The sequence below is a fragment of the Pezoporus occidentalis genome, unplaced genomic scaffold, assembly GCF_034315485.1.
Source record: "Pezoporus occidentalis ecotype Australia unplaced genomic scaffold, CSIRO_AGI_Poc_V1 ctg653, whole genome shotgun sequence".
NCBI classification, from domain to species: domain Eukaryota; kingdom Metazoa; phylum Chordata; class Aves; order Psittaciformes; family Psittacidae; genus Pezoporus; species Pezoporus occidentalis.
In genome coordinates this window covers 1-17,397 of record NW_026916002.1, presented here as the reverse complement: position 1 = coordinate 17,397, position 17,397 = coordinate 1, and the positions used below count along the sequence as shown (strand labels likewise).

The following is a 17,397-nucleotide window of genomic DNA, read 5'->3' as shown; positions in this document are numbered from 1 at the left end:
GGGGGTCTTTATGGGGTATCCCTATTGGGGTCTTTATGGGGTATCCCTATTGGGGGTCTTTATGGGGTATCCCTATGGGGGTGTCGCTATGGGGTATCCCTATGGGGGTCTTTATGGGGTATCCCTATGGGGGTCTTTATGGGGTATCCCTATTGGGGGTCTTTATGGGGTATCCCTATGGGGGTCTTTATGGGGTATCCCTATTGGGGGTCTTTATGGGGTATCCCTATGGGGGGCTCGCTATGGGGTATCCCTATGGGGGGCTCGCTATGGGTCGCTATGGGGCTCATCAGAGCTGCTGGCAGGGCTCCATGCGGCTGTAGTGCTCGAAGTGGCTCTGCCAGCGCCCCATATACGAGCTCCAGCGGTGGAACTCCTGCCTCCACTGGCGCTCGGCCTCCTCCATGGGGCCTGCGTCAGACCCATAGAACCCCTTGAGCCCACTCCCCATATCCCATAATACCCCATAGCCCAGAATAACCCATAGCCCATAATACCCCATATCCCGTAATACCCCATATCACCCCATAGCCCCGAATATCCCATATCCCATAATACCCCATAGCCCATAATACCCCATATCCCATAATGCCCCATATCCCATAATACCCCATATCACCCCATAGCCCATAATATCCCATATCCCATAATACCCTATAGCCCCTAATACCCCATATCCCATAATATCCCATATCCCCCCATATCCCATATCACCCCATAGCCCATAATATCCCATATCCCATAATATCCCATAATATCCCATAATATCCCATAATACCCCATATCCCATAATACCCCATATCACCCCATATCCCATAATACCCTATAGCCCCTAATACCCCACACCCCATAATATCCCATATCCCATAAAACCCCATATCCCATATAACCCCATAGCCCATAATATTCCATATCCCATAATATCCCATATCCCATAATGCCCCATATCCCATAATACCCCATATCCCCCCATATCCCATAATATCCCATATCCCATATCACCCCATATCCCACAAAACCCCATATCCCATATCACCCCATATCCCATATCACCCCATATCACCCCATATCCCATATCCCCCCATATCCCATATCACCCCATATCCCATATCACCCCATATCCCATATCACCCCATATCCCATACCACCCCATATCCCATATCACCCCATATCCCACAAAACCCCATATCCCATATCACCCCATATCCCATAGCACCCCATATCACCCCATATCCCATACCACCCCATATCCCATATCACCCCATATCCCACAAAACCCCATATCCCATATCACCCCATATCCCATATCACCCCATATCCCATATCACCCCATACCCCATATCACCCCATATCCCATATCACCCCATATCCCATATCACCCCATATCCCATAAAACCCCATATCCCACAAAACCGCATATCCCATATCACCCCATATCCCACAAAACCCCACATCCCACAAAACCCCACATCCCATATCACCCCATATCACCCCATATCCCATACCACCCCATATCACCCCATACCCCATAGCACCCCACACCCCGTTACCGGTTGCGTGCAGCAGCTTGGGCAGGAAGCGGGTCCAGAAGGCGCAGGCCTGGGCCCGCAGGCCCTTGCCCTGGCTCAAGGGGGCGGTGTTGAGTCGAGCGTAGCCTTGGCCCCGCGCCGTGAACCGGGGCCACCGCGCGCCCGCCCCCGGCTCCTCCTCGCGCCCGTTCGGGTCCCTGTGGGGCACCGGGCGCCGGTGAGAGGGAGATGGGGGGTGGGATATGGGGGGGGGAGGGGGGAGGAAGGGAGAGTTGGCAGCGTCGGCAGCATCGGCAGCATCATTGACATCAGTATCGGCATCAGCATCGGCATCATCGGCATCCATCATCGTCATCAACATCGTCATCAACATCGTCATCATCATCCATCATCGTCATCATCATCGTCATCCATCATCATCCATCATCGTCATCATCATCGTCATCCATCGGCATCATTGACATCATCGTCATCGTCATCATCATCCATCATCATCATCATCATCATCGTCATCGTCATCATCATTGTCATCATCATCGTCATTGTCATCATCATCCATCATCGTCATCATCATCATCATCATCCATCATCATCATCAACATCTTCATCATCAGCATCGTCATCCATCATCGGCATCAGCATCAGCATCCGTCGGCATCATTGACATCATCGGCATCATCATCCATCATTGTCATCATTATCGTCATCTGTCATCATCATCGTCATTGTCATCATCATCCATCATCGTCATCATCATCATCATCAACATCCTCATCATCAGCATCATCATCCATCATCGGCATCAGCATCGGCATCCATCGGCATCATCACCATCATCATCGTCATCATCGTCATCCATCAACATCGTCATCATCGTCATCCATCATCATCATCAACATCGTCATCATCATCGTCAACCATCATCGTCATCATCATCGTCATCATCACCATCACCCATCATCATCGTCATCATCGTCATCATCATCCATCGTCGTCATCCATCATCGTCATCATCATCCATCGTCGTCATCCATCGGCATCATTGACATCATCGTCATTGTCATCATCATCCATCATCATCATCATCATCATCGTCATCCATCATCATTGACATCATCGTCATTGTCATCATCATCCATCATCGTCATCATCATCATCGTCATCATTGTCATCATCATCGTCATTGTCATCATCATCCATCATCGTCATCATCATCAGCATCAACATCCTCATCATCAGCATCATCATCCATCATCGGCATCAGCATCGTCATCCATTGGCATCATCGACATCATCGGCATCATCATCCATAATCGTCATCATCATCGTCATCCATCATCATCATCGTCATCCATCATCATCATCAACATCATCATCGTCATCATTATCGTCATCCATCATCGTCATTGTCATCATCATTGTCATCCATCATCATCAACATCATCATCATCATCCATCATCATAATCACCATCATCCTCCATCAGCATCATCAACATCATCATCGTCATCATTATCGTCATCCATCATCGTCATTGTCATCATCATCGTCATCCATCATCATCATCATCATCATCATCCATCATCGTCATCATCATCGTCATCCATCAGCATCATCAACATCACCATCATCATCGTCATCCATCATCATCATCGTCATCGTCATCATCATCCATCATCGTCATCGTCGTCATCTTCCATCCATCAGCCATTATCATCATCCATCATTATTGTCGTCCATCATTATCATCCATCATCATCCATCATCCATCATCATTATCATCATCATCCATCATCACAATCATTATCATCAATCATCATCATTGTCATCATCATCATCATCATCATCATCCATCTTTGTCATCATCACATCCATCTTCGTCGTCATCATCATCAACATCCACCGTCGTCATCACTGTCATCATCATCATCATCCATCATCATCAACGTCCACCATCGGCATCATCATTGTCATCATCCACCGTCGTCATCATCATCATCATCCATCATCATAATCATCAATCATCACAATTATCATCATCATACATCATTATCATTGTCATCATCATCATCATCCTTCTTCATCATCATCATCATTGTCATCATCATCATCATCAACATCCACAATCGTCATCATCCATCATCCATCATCACCATCCATCATCATCATCCTCCATCATCATCCATCATTATCATCCATCACCATCATCCATCATCATCACCATCCATCATCATCCATCATCACCATCCATCATCATCATCCATCATTAACATTCATCATCCATCATTATCATCATCCATCATCACCATCCATCATCATCCTCCATCCTCCATCATCATCCATCATCCATCATTATCATCCATCATCATCCATCGTTATCATCCATCATCATCATCATACATCATCATCACCATCCATCATCATCACCATCCATCATCATCATCATCCATCATCATCACCATCCATCATCATCATCCATCATCATCACCATCCATCATCATCATCATCATCCATCATCTATCCTCATCCATCCTCCATCACCATCCATCATCATCATCCATCATCACCCACCATCATCACCACCATCCATCCTCATCCACCACCATCATCCTCATCCATCCCCATCACCATCCATCATCATCATCCATCATCATCACCATCCATCATCATCACCATCCATCACCATCATCCATCATCATCACCATCCATCATCATCATCCATCATCATCACCATCCATCATCATCATCACCATCCATCATCATCCATCATCACCACCATCATCCTCATCCATCCCCATCACCATCCATCATCATCACCATCCATCATCATCATCCATCATCATCACCATCCATCATCATCATCACCATCCATCATCATCCATCATCACCATCCATCATCATCACCATCCATCATCATCACCATCCATCATCACCATCCATCATCACCATCCATCATCATCACCATCCATCATCACCATCCATCATCATCACCATCCATCATCATCACCATCCATCATCATCACCATCCATCATCATCACCATCCATCATCACCATCCATCATCATCACCATCCATCATCACCATCCATCATCATCACCATCCATCATCATCATCACCATCCATCATCATCCATCATCACCATCCATCATCATCATCCTCCATCATCACCCACCATCATCACCACCATCCATCCTCATCCACCACCATCATCCTCATCCATCCCCATCACCATCCATCATCATCATCCATCATCATCACCATCCATCATCATCACCATCCATCACCATCATCCATCATCATCACCATCCATCATCATCATCCATCATCACCCACCATCATCACCACCATCCATCCTCATCCACCACCATCATCCTCATCCATCCCCATCCATCATCACCCACCATCATCACCACCATCCATCCTCATCCACCTTCATCATCCTCATCCATCCTCATCCCCCACCCCCACCCCACACCCCCATTCCCCCCCTTCTCCAACCCTGTCCGTGCGAAGTTCCCCCAGTATCCCATCATCCTCCTGCTCAGCCTCTTCTCCTCCTCGGTGTAGTTCAGCTCCGGCCTCAGTGGCTGCCCGAACACGAACTCGATCTCGTAACCGTGGGGCACCCCCATCCATTGGGGCCACAGCAACGTGGACGCCCGGTGCTCGAACAGGTACGCGTAGACTCGACCCCGTCCTCCTTCGACCCAACGCGAAGCGAACTCCATCAAAGGACAAACCACGTTGTGGTCGCCTACGATGGCACCCAACGCCTCTCGGTTCTTCACCGGGTTATCCTGGTCCAACCAATCGGTGTACTGCAGCTCCACGGCCGCCGCCACCACCTCGTTGCCTTGGGGCACCCCCATGCGCACCCCTTGTAGGAACTCGTCGCGGCTGATCAAGCTCTCGTTGTCCTTGCCGAAGCCCGGCACTCCGTAGACCAAAAAGTAGGTGCCTTCGTCCTGCACGGCCCCCAAAAGGACGTCGATGCCGCCGTTGACTTGGCCGCTATGGGGCGAGCTATGGGGGACGGCACCATGGAGAGCGTCCCGGCGACCAGCGGCGTGGATTGAGTCACGGGGAGAGCGATGGGGAGAAGCATCGGCGCCTTGGGCAACGCCATGGGTCGAGTCTTGGGCACCGGCACCATGGACAGCAACCCGGCTACCAGCATCGGCACCGGGGACAGCGCCTTGGGGGCCGCTATGGGTCGAGCTTTGGGGGCCGCTATGGGTCGAGCCTTGGAGACCGCTATGGATCGAGCCTTGGGGGCCGCTATGGGTCGAGCCTTGGGCACCAGCACCATGGACAGCACCCCAGGCTGCCAGCATCGGCACCGGGGACAGCGCTTTTGGGGCCGCTATGGGTCGAGCTTTGGGGGCCGCTATGGGTCGAGCCTTGGGCACCAGCACCATGGACAGCACCCCAACCAGGAGCATCGGCACCATGGACAGCTCCTTGTGTCCCAGCCCCACGGGCAGCATCCGTGCTCCGCGCATCGACCCCGTGTCCAGCTCCTTGGCTCGACCCTTGTGTCCCAGCCCCATGGAGCCCCCCATCACCCCCCAGCAGCTCTTCGGGGCTCTCCCTCAACACCTCCCCATCGACCACGGGCACGAAGGCGAAGCGGAAGACGCTCCCTTGCGGCACCACGACCGCCTCGTTCTCCACCAACTCCGACGCCGGTCGCTCCCGAAGACACGCCACCACTTCCGTATCGTTACCAACGCATCCCAAAGCCGCCCCCAAAGCCAACGCGCGTCGACGAGCCTCGGCGGGCCCGATGGTAGCCCAAGGTCCGTTGGGAGAACCGCTTTGAAGGACGGCCCGACGGAAGAGCCCCGAGCTCCCCGCGGACAAGAGGTGGATGCCGACGGAAGCGGCGCCGGCGCTCTCGCCGAAGAGCGTGACGGCGCCGGGATCGCCGCCGAAGGCGCGGATGTTGCGTTGGATCCAACGCAAAGCCAAGCGTTGATCCAAGAGCCCCGCGTTGCCGGGAGCCTCCGGATGGCCGGGGAAGGCGAGGAAACCCAAGGCGCCGACGCGGTAATTCATGGACACAACCACGACGCCTTCGGCGGCGGCCAAGACGCGTCCGTCGTAGACGTCGAGCGAGGCGGCGCCGCTGTAGAACCCCCCCCCATAGATCCAAACGAGGACGGGGAGGGGGTGGGGTGGGCGGGGGGAGGGGGTCCAGACGTTGAGGTAGAGGCAATCTTCGCTCATGTCGCGGTTGGGGTTCCACATCTCGGCGCCGTCGAAACCCGGGAAGGTTTTGTCGACGGCTTGGACGCAAGCGTTGGGTTGGGAAGAGGCGTCCAACGGGAGGCTCCAAGGGCGGGCGGGGAGAGGGGGTCGGAAACGGAGGGAACCCAAGGGGGGATGGGCGTAAGGGATGCCCAAAAAGGCGGCGGCGAAGGTGGAGGGGGAGGCGGGGAGGAGGGAGCCAAGGATCGGGCCCTCGGCAGTGAGGACCAAGAGGTCGGAGGAGGGGGATGTGGGGCGGGGGAGGAGGAGGAGGAGGAAGAGGAGGAGGAAGGGGGGTGGGGTCGCCATGGTGAGGGCTGTGGGGGGAGAAAAGAGGGGGGGGGGGAGAGAGATCAGTGGGGCAGAACTGGGGGTGATTGTAAGGGGGATAGGGGGTTGGGGGTGATGTTGGGATGGGGTGACCCATGGATGTGGGGGGGGGGCCTAGAGAGAGGTGGGGGGCAATGGAGAGGGTGAGGTGTAGCCATGGGGGTGACCCATAGATCCATGGGTTTGCCCTATAGAGCCATGGGTTCGCCCTATAGAGCCAGGGGGTTGCCCTATAGAGCCATGGGTTCGCCCTATAGATCCATGGGTTTGCCCTATAGAGCCACGGGTTTGCCCTATAGAGCCATGGGTTTGCCCTATAGATCCATGGGTTTGCCCTATAGAGCCACGGGTTTGCCCTATAGAGCCATGGGTTTGCCCTATAGATCCATGGGTTTGCCCTATAGAGCCACAGGTTTGCCCTATAGAGCCATGGGTTCGCCCTATAGAGCCACGGGTTCGCCCTATAGAGCAAGGGGTTTGCCCTATAGAGCCATGGGTTTGCCCTATAGAGCCATGGGTTTGCCCTATAGAGCCATGGGTTTGCCCTATAGATCCATGGGGTCTCCCTATAGATCCATGGGTGTCAATGGAATGAGTGACCCATAACCACATGGGTGCCCCATAGACCCATGGGTTTGCCCTATAGAGCCATGGGTTTGCCCTATAGATCCATGGCTTCTCCCTATAGATCCATGGGTCTGTCCCATAGACACATGGGTGCCTATGGGTGTCTATGGGTCTCAATGCAACGGGGGCCCCATGGTCCTAAGGGTGCCATTGCTATGGGGTGCCCCATAGATCCATGGGTTCTCCCTATAGATGCATGGGTTCTCCCTATGGCCCTATCAATTCACCCCTATAGATCCATAGGTGCCATTGCTATGGGGCGCCCCATAGATCAATGGGTGCCATTGCAGTGCGTGCCCCATAGTCCTATGGGTGCTATTGCTGTGGGGTGCCCCATAGATCTATGGGTTTTCCCTATAGCCCCATGGGTTCACCCCATAGGTCCATGGGTGCCCACTGTAGATCCATGGGTGCCATTGCTATGGGGTGCCCCATAGATCCATGGGTCCCTTTGATGTGTGGGTCCAACCCCCTCAGTGCCCCCCCCCCACCTCCCCATGGCCATGGGGCAAGCCCTGGGATATGGCTGTGGGGCAGAGCTGTGGGGCAGAGCTATGGGGCAGTTCTATGGGGCAGAGCTGTGGGGCAGAGCTATGGGGCAGTTCTATGGGGCAGAGCTATGGGGCAGTGCTGTGAGTAAGTGCTAAGGGGCATCACTATGGATCAGTACTATGGGGCAGAGCTATGGGGCACAGCTATGGGGCAGTGCTATGGGGCAGGTCTACAGGGCAGCGCTATGGGGCAGCACTATAGGTCAGCCCTATGGGGCAGGTCTATGGGGCAGCGCTATGGGGCAGAGCTATGGGGCAGTTCTATGGGGCAGGTCTATAGGGCAGCGCTATGGGGCAGTTCTATGTGGCAGTGCTATAGGACAGCGCTATGGGGCAGGTCTATGGGGCAGAGCTATGGGGCAAAGCTATGGGACAGTTCTATGCAGCAGCTCTATGGGGCAGAGCTATAGGACATCGCTATGGGGCAGAGCTATGGGGCAGGTCTATAGGGCATGTCTATTGGGCAGTGCTATGGGGCAGGGCTATGGGGCAGGTCTATGGGGCAGCTCTATGGGGCAGAGCTATGGGGCAGGTCTATAGGGCAGGTCTATTGGGCAGTGCTATGGGGCAGCTCTATGGGGCAAGTCTATGGGGCAGCACTATGGGGCAGAGCTATGGGGCAGAGCTATGGGACAGTTCTATGCAGCAGTTCTATGGGGCAGATCTATAGGACAGCGCTATGGGGCAGAGCTATGGGGCAGGTCTATGGGGCAGTGCTATGGGGCAGCTCTATGGGGCAGGTCTATGGGGCAGAGCTATAGGACAGCGCTATGGGGAAGAGCTATGGGGCAGGTCTATAGGGCATGTCTATTGGGCAGTGCTATGGGGCAGGGCTATGAGGCAGCGCTATGGGGCAGGTCTATAGGGCAGGTCTATTGGGCAGTGCTATGGGGCAGCTTTATGTGGCAGCGCTATGGGGCAGCGCTATGGGGCAGGGCTATGGGGCAGAGCTATGGGGCAGATCTATAGGGCAGCGCTATGGGGCAGGTTTATAGGGCAGGTCTATGGGTCTCTGTAGGGTGGGGGCTGGGTCTCCCCCTTCCCCCCCCCCCCTCCCCCCAAGTGTCACTTGGGGGTCGCAGCAGGTGGCGGCTCCCAAAATAGCCCCAGGAATCCGGGAGCGGAAACAGCCGGAAACAGGGAATGTGTGGGGCAGGGATAGGGAATGTGTGGGGCAGGGCTAGGGAATGTGTGGGGCAGACACAGGGAATGTGTGGGGCAGGGATAGGGAATGTGTGGGGCAGGGATAGGGAATGTGTGGGGCAGGGATAGGGAATGTGTGGGGCAGACACAGGGAATGTGTGGGGCAGGGATAGGGAATGTGTGGGGCGGGGGGGGGATGTGTGGGGCAGAGGGGGGAATGTGTGGGGCAGAGGGGGGAATGTGTGGGGCAGGGGGGTGAATGTGTGGGGCAGGGGGTGAATGTGTGGGGCAGGGGGTGAATGTGTGGGGCAGGGGGGGAATGTGTGGGGCAGGGGGTGGATGTGTGGGGCAGGGGGGGGATGGGTGGCGCAGAGTGGGGAATGTGTGGGGCAGGGGGTGAATGTGTGGGGCAGGGGGTGAATGTGTGGGGCAGGGGGGGGAATGTGTGGGGCAGAGGGGTGAATGTGTGGGGCAGGGGGGGGATGTGTGGGGCAGGGGGGGGAATGTGTGGGGCAGGGGGGTGAATGTGTGGGGCAGGGGGGTGAATGTGTGGGGCAGAGGGGGGAATGTGTGGGGCAGAGGGGTGAATGTGTGGGGCAGGGGGGGGATGTGTGGGGCAGGGGGGTGAATGTGTGGGGCAGGGGGTGAATGTGTGGGGCAGGGGGGAATGTGTGGGGCAGACACAGGGAATGTGTGGGGCAGGGGGTAGTGTGAAATGTGTGGGGCAGACATGTGTGGGGCAGAGGGGGGTGAATGTGTGGGGCAGAGGGGGGAAGGGGTGAATGAATGTGTGGGGCAGGGGGTGAATGTGTGGGGCAGGGGGGTGAATGTGTGGGGCAGGGGGTGAATGTGTGGGGCAGGGGGGTGAATGTGTGGGGCAGGGGGTGAATGTGTGGGGCAGGGGGGTGAATGTGTGGGGCAGAGGGGTGAATGTGTGGGGCAGAGGGGTGAATGTGTGGGGCAGGGGGGTGAATGTGTGGGGCAGAGGGGTGAATGTGTGGGGCAGAGGGGTGAATGTGTGGGGCAGGGGGTGAATGTGTGGGGCAGAGGGTGAATGTGAATGTGTGGGGCAGGGGGTGAATGTGTGGGGCAGGGGGTGAATGTGTGGGGCAGGGGGTGAATGTGTGGGGCAGGGGGGTGAATGTGTGGGGCAGGGGGGGGAATGTGTGGGGCAGGGCTAGGGAATGTGTGGGGCCGGGTGTGAATGTGTGGGGCAGGGGGTGAATGTGTGGGGCAGGGGGTGAATGTGTGGGGCAGAGGGTGAATGTGTTGGGCAGAGGGGTGAATGTGTGGGGCAGAGGGGTGAATGTGTGGGGCAGGGGGTGAATGTGTGGGGCACGTGTGGGGCAGGGATAGGGAATGTGTGGGGCAGACACAGGGAACGTATGGGGCAGGGACACCGAACATGTGTGAGCTCAGCCCCATAGGGAGATGCTCTGCCCCATAGATCCTGCCCCATAGAAACACTCAGCTCCCCCCCCATCCCCTGTGCACCTATAGGGAGATGCTCTGCCCCATAGATCCTGCCCCATAGAAACACTCAGCTCCCCCCCCCCCATCCCCTATGCACCTATAGGGAGATGCTCTGCCCCATAGATCCTGCCCCATAGAAACACTCAGCTCCCCCTCCATCCTCTGTGCACCCATAGGGAGATCCTCTGCCCCATAGATCCTGCCCCATAGTGAGACCACACACCCCCCCCATCAGGTATAGATGCATACGGGGATGCCTGGCCCCACATAGCTCCGCCCTATATATTCCGACCCATAGAATCTGGCCCTATCCCATATACATCCATAGGGAGATGCTCATCCTCCATATACCCAGCCCCATAGATCCCTGCCCCATAGATCCCTGCCCCATATCGATTCCCTCTCCGTCCCCTATACACCCATAGGGAGATGCTCTGCCCCATAGATCCCAGCCCCATAGGGAGACAACCCCCCTCCCATCCCCTTTGTATACATAGGGAGATGCTCACCCTCTATATACCCAGCCCCATAGATCCCAGCCCCATAGATACTAGCCCCATCCCATACACATCCATAGGGAGATGCTCACCCTCTATATACCCAGCCCCATAGATCCCAGCCCCATAGATACTAGCCCCATCCCATACACATCCATAGGGAGATGCTCATCCTTTATACACCCAGCCCCATAGATCCCTGCCCCATAGATACTAGCCCCATCCCATACACATCCATAGGGAGATGCTCATCCTTTATACACCCAGACCCATAGATCCCTGCCCCATATTGACACCCCCTCATCCCCTATATATATATATAGGGAGAGACTCACCCCCTATTTACCCAGCCCCATAGATCCCTGCCCTATAGAGAGACACCCCCCAGGGAGACGCCTATCCCCTATAGAACCAGCCCCATAGATTCCACCCCATAGGGACACCCGGCCCCATCCCCTATACATACACAGGCAGATGCCCAGCCCCACACATCCCCACCCCATAGATCCCTGCCCCATAGGGATCCCCCGTCCCTATTCCCTATGTATACATACGGATACCCCCACCCGTTACACACCCAGCCCCATAGATCCCAGCCCCATAGACTCCTGCCCTATAGCATGATCCCCCCCCCCTCCCCTATACATCCATAGGGAGACGCCCATCCTCTATAGAACCAGCCCCATAGATCCCGCCCTATAGGGACCCCCCCCTCCATCCCCTATAGACCCATAGGCAAAGCCCCGCCCCATAGCTCCCGCCCCATATCCATCCCCTATAGACCTATAGGCAAAGCCCCGCCCCATAGCTCCCGCCCCATATCCATCCCCTATAGACCCATAGGCAAAGCCCCGCCCCATAGCTCCCCCATATCCATCCCCTATAGATCCATAGGCAAAGCCCCGCCCCATAGGGAGCCCCCCCATATCCATCCCCTATAGACCCATAGGCAAAGCCCCGCCCCATAGGGAGCCCGCCCCATATCCATCCCCTATAGATCCATAGGCAAAGCCCCGCCCCATAGGGAGCCCGCCCCATATCCATCCCCTATAGACCCATAGGCAAAGCCCCGCCCTATAGATCCATAGGCAAAGCCCCGCCCCATAGCTCCCGCCCCATATCCATCCCCTATAGATCCATAGGCAAAGCCCCGCCCCATAGGGAGCCCCCCCATATCCATCCCCTATAGATCCATAGGCAAAGCCCCGCCCCATAGCTCCCGCCCCATAGCTCCCGCCCCATATCCATCCCCTATAGATCCATAGGCAAAGCCCCGCCCCATAGCTCCCGCCCCATAGCTCCCGCCCCATATCCATCCCCTATAGATCCATAGGCAAAGCCCCGCCCCATAGCTCCCGCCCCATAGCTCCTGCCCCATAGCGAGCCCCTCCCCATCCCCCCCCCCATTGCAGGTGCCGGGGGGGGGGGGTGGGGGAGGGGCGGTCACGGACCCGCTCGCGCCGCTGCTCCCGCGCCGCGGCTCCGGCTCTGAGCGGGGGAGGGGGGGGGAGGGGTTAAAAGAGGGGGGGGGGAGGGGAGAGGGGGAGGGGAGGGGGGAGGGGCCAAGGTGCCGCCCCCCCCCCTTCTCCCCCCTCCCCCTCCTGCGGCAGAGCCGCCCCTCCCCCACGCTTGCGCTGCAGCGACCCCCCCCCCCCCCTCCCCCCACCTCGAGGGAGGGGAGAGACCCACAGAGCCCCATAGCCCTGCCCCATAGGGCTGACCCATAGAGTGGTCCCATAGAGCTGACCCATAGAGCTGACCCATAGAATGGTCCCATAGCCCTGCCCCATAGAGTGGTCCCATAGGGCTGACCCATAGAGTGGTCCCATAGGGCTGACCCATAGAGTGGTCCCATAGGGCTGACCCATAGAATGGTCCCATAGGGCTGACCCATAGAATGGTCCCATAGAACTGACCCATAGAGCGGCCCCATAGGGCTGACCCATAGAACTGACCCATAGAACTGACCCATAGAGTGGTCCCATAGGGCTGACCCATAGAGCTGACCCATAGAACTGACCCATAGAGCTGACCCATAGAGCTGACCCATAGAGTGGTCCCATAGGGCTGACCCATAGAACTGACCCATAGAACTGACCCATAGGGCTGACCCATAGAACTGACCCATAGGGCTGACCCATAGAGTGGTCCCATAGGGCTGACCCATAGAGCTGACCCATAGAGCTGACCCATAGAGTGGTCCCATAGGGCTGACCCATAGAGCGGCCCCATAGAGCTGACCCATAGAGCTGACCCATAGAATGGTCCCATAGCCCTGCCCCATAGAGTGGTCCCATAGGGCTGACCCATTGAGCTGACCCATAGAGCGGCCCCATAGGGCTGACCCATAGGGCTGACCCATAGAGTGGTCCCATAGGGCTGACCCATAGAGTGGTCCCATAGAGCTGACCCATAGAGTGGTCCCATAGAGCTGACCCATAGAGCTGACCCATAGAGCTGACCCATAGAGCTGACCCATAGAGTGGTCCCATAGGGCTGACCCATAGAGTGGTCCCATAGGGCTGACCCATAGAGCTGACCCATAGAACTGACCCATAGAACTGACCCATAGAGCTGACCCATAGAACTGACCCATAGAGTGGTCCCATAGGGCTGACCCATAGAACTGACCCATAGAACTGACCCATAGAACTGACCCATAGAGCTGCCCCATAGAATGGTCCCATAGGGCTGACCCATAGAGCTGACCCATAGAACTGACCCATAGAGCTGACCCATAGAACTGACCCATAGAGTGGTCCCATAGGGCTGACCCATAGAACTGACCCATAGAACTGACCCATAGAGCTGCCCCATAGAATGGTCCCATAGGGCTGACCCATAGAGCGGCCCCATAGAGCTGACCCATAGAGCTGACCCATAGAATGGTCCCATAGCCCTGCCCCATAGAGTGGTCCCATAGGGCTGAGCCTTAGAACTGACCCATAGAACTGACCCATAGGGCTGCTCCATTGAGCAGACCCATAGAGCTGACCCATAGAGTGGTCCCATAGAGCTGACCCATAGAACTGACCCATAGAGCTGACCCATAGAGTGGTCCCATAGCCCTGACCCATAGAACTGACCCATAGAACTGACCCATAGAGCTGACCCATAGAGTGGTCCCATAGTTCTGCCCCATAGAACTGACCCGTAGACCTGCCCCATAGCCCTGCCCCATAGAGCTGACCCATTGAGCTGACCCATAGAGCTGACCCATAGAGTGGTCCCATAGCCCTGCCCCATAGAACTGACCCATAGAGGTGACCCATAGAGTGGTCCCATAGAGCTGACCCATTGAGCAGACCCATAGAGCTGCCCCATAGGGCTGCCCCATAGAACTGACCCATTGAGCAGACCCATGGAGCTGACCCATAGATCTGACCCATTGAGCAGACCTGTAGACCTGACCCATAGAACTGACCCATAGAGTTGACCCATAGGGCTGCCCCATAGAGCTGCCCCATAGAACTGACCTAGAGCTGCCCCATAGCCCTGACCCATAGCCCTGCCCCATAGAACTGACCTAGAGCTGTCCCATAGCCCTGCCCCATAGCCCTGCCCCATAGAACTGACCTAGAGCTGCCCCACTGAGTGGCCCCATAGCCCTGCCCCATAGCCCTGCCCCATAGAGCTGACATAGAGCTGCCCCATAGAGCTGCCCCATAGAATTGACCTAGAACTGCCCCACTGAGTGGCCCCATAGCCCTGCCCCATAGAGCTGCCCCATAGAACTGACCTAGAGCTGCCCCATAGCCCTGCCCCATAGAACTGACCTAGAGCTGCCCCATAGCCCTGCCCCATAGATCGCCCCATAGCGCTGCCCCAGCCCCCCCCCCACGTGTGGCTGAGTCACTGCAGCCCTGCCTGGAGCAGGAGAAACCAGGGAGCACATCCCATAATATCCAGCAATAGCCCATAATACCCCATCCCCCATCCCCCACACCCCACACCCCACACCCCATATCCCATAACCCATCATATCCCATATCCCATCCTCCATCCCCCATATCCCATCCCCCATCCCCCACACCCCACATCCCATATCCCATAATACCCCATATCCCATCCCCCAAACCCCATCCCCCATATCCCATATCCCATTCCCCAACACCCCATCCTCCAACCCCCATACCCCATCCCCCACACCCCACCCCCCATATCCCACACCCCATATCCCATCCCCCACACCCCATCCTCCAACCCCCATATCCCATCCCCCACACCCCACACCCCACATCCCACACCCCATCCCCCACATCCCCATACCCCATATCCCATCCCCCATCCCCACCCATCCCCCATATCCCATATCCCATAATATCCCATATCCCATTCCCCCACACCCCATCCTCCATCCCCCATATCATATCCCCCATCCCCCACACCCCACACCCCATATCCCATAATACCCCATACCCCATATCCCATAATACCCCACACCCCATCCCCCACACACCATATCCCATATCCCATACACCCCATATCCCATAATACCCCATACCCCATACCCCATCCCCCACACCCCATCCCCCCCACCCCACACCCCAACCCCCACACCCCACACCCCATCCCCCACATCCCACACCCCATCCCCCACATCCCACACCCCATATCCCATACCCGACACCCCATATCCCATAATAACCCACACCCCATCCCCCATATCCCATAATACCCCATATCCCATCCCCCATATCCCATCCCCTATACCCCATATCCCATCCCCTATACCCCATATCCCATCCCCCATCCCCCACACCCCATCCCCCATATCCCATCCCCCATATCCCATACACCCCATATCCCATAATACCCCACACCCCACACCCCATCCCCCATATCCCATAATACCCCATCCCCCATCCCCCACACCCCATCCCCCATATCCCATAATACCCCATCCCCCCCCCTCCATCCCATAATACCCCATCCCCCCCCTTCCATCCCATAATACCCCCACCCCCCCATGCCTGCTCCCCCCTCCCCCCTCCCTAAGCCGATTTCCCCCCCCCCGCGCTAACGAGGTGGGGGATGGGCGATGATGACAATGGGGGTGGGGGGGGGAGGGGGAGGGGGGGTTAACCCCCCCCTCCCCCCCCCTCCCCCTCCCCCCCCCCCACGTGACCTCACTCCGGCTCTGGCGGCTCCCTGGGGGCAGGCACCGAACAGGGACCCCCCCCCCCCCCGCCCCCTCCCCCCACTGAAGGGGGGGCCCCAGCACCAGGTAAGGGACCCCCCCTCCCCCCCCCACACCTGCGCCCCATTGATGGGAGCGGCCCTATGGGGGTCAATGGGGTCTCTATGGGGGTCAATGGGGTCCCTATGGGGGTCAATGGGGTTCCTATGGGGGTCAATGGGGTCCCTATGGGGGTCAATGGGGTCCCTATGGGGTTGAATGGGGTTCCTATGGGGTCCCTATGGGGGTCAATGGGTCCCTATGGGGGTCCCTATGGGGGTCAATGGGGTTCCTATGGGGTCCCTATGGGGTCCCTATGGGGGTCAATGGGGTTCCTATGGGGGTCAATGGGGTCCCTATGGGGTTCCTATGGGGTCCCTATGGAGGTGAATGGGGTTCCTATGGGGGTCAATGGGGTCCCTATGGGGTCCCTATGGGGGTCAATGGGGTCTCTATGGGGTCCCTATGGGGTCCCTATGGGGGTCAATGGGTCCCTATGGGGGTCAATGGGTCCCTATGGGGTCCCTATGGGGGTCAATGGGGTCCCTATGGGGTCCCTATGGGGTCCCTATGGGGGTCAATGGGGTCTCTATGGGGTCCCTATGGGGTTCCTATGGGGGTCAATGGGGTCCCTATGGGGGTCAATGGGGTCCCTATGGGGGTCAATGGGTCCCTATGGGGTCCCTATGGGGGTCAATGGGGTTCCTATGGGGGTCAATGGGGTCCCTATGGGGGTGAATGGGCCTCTATGGGATCCCTATGGGGGTGAATGGGGTCCTATGGGGGTCAATGGGGTCTCTATGGGGGTCAATGGGTCCC

The 17,397-nt window shown here is 56.8% G+C and overlaps 1 protein-coding gene across 1 annotated transcript; it reads right to left on the bottom strand.

The window, feature by feature from the left end:
• Positions 1 to 276: 276 nt before the first annotated feature.
• Positions 277 to 6,991, bottom strand: ACHE (acetylcholinesterase (Yt blood group); the record flags this gene model as incomplete). The annotated part of the gene is made up of 4 exons (XM_062640547.1): positions 277 to 411; positions 1,551 to 1,726; positions 5,027 to 5,531; positions 6,094 to 6,991. Coding segments are annotated over 4 exons (1,701 nt in total), but the record flags the coding sequence as incomplete, so codon positions are not given.
• Positions 6,992 to 17,397: the final 10,406 nt, after the last annotated feature.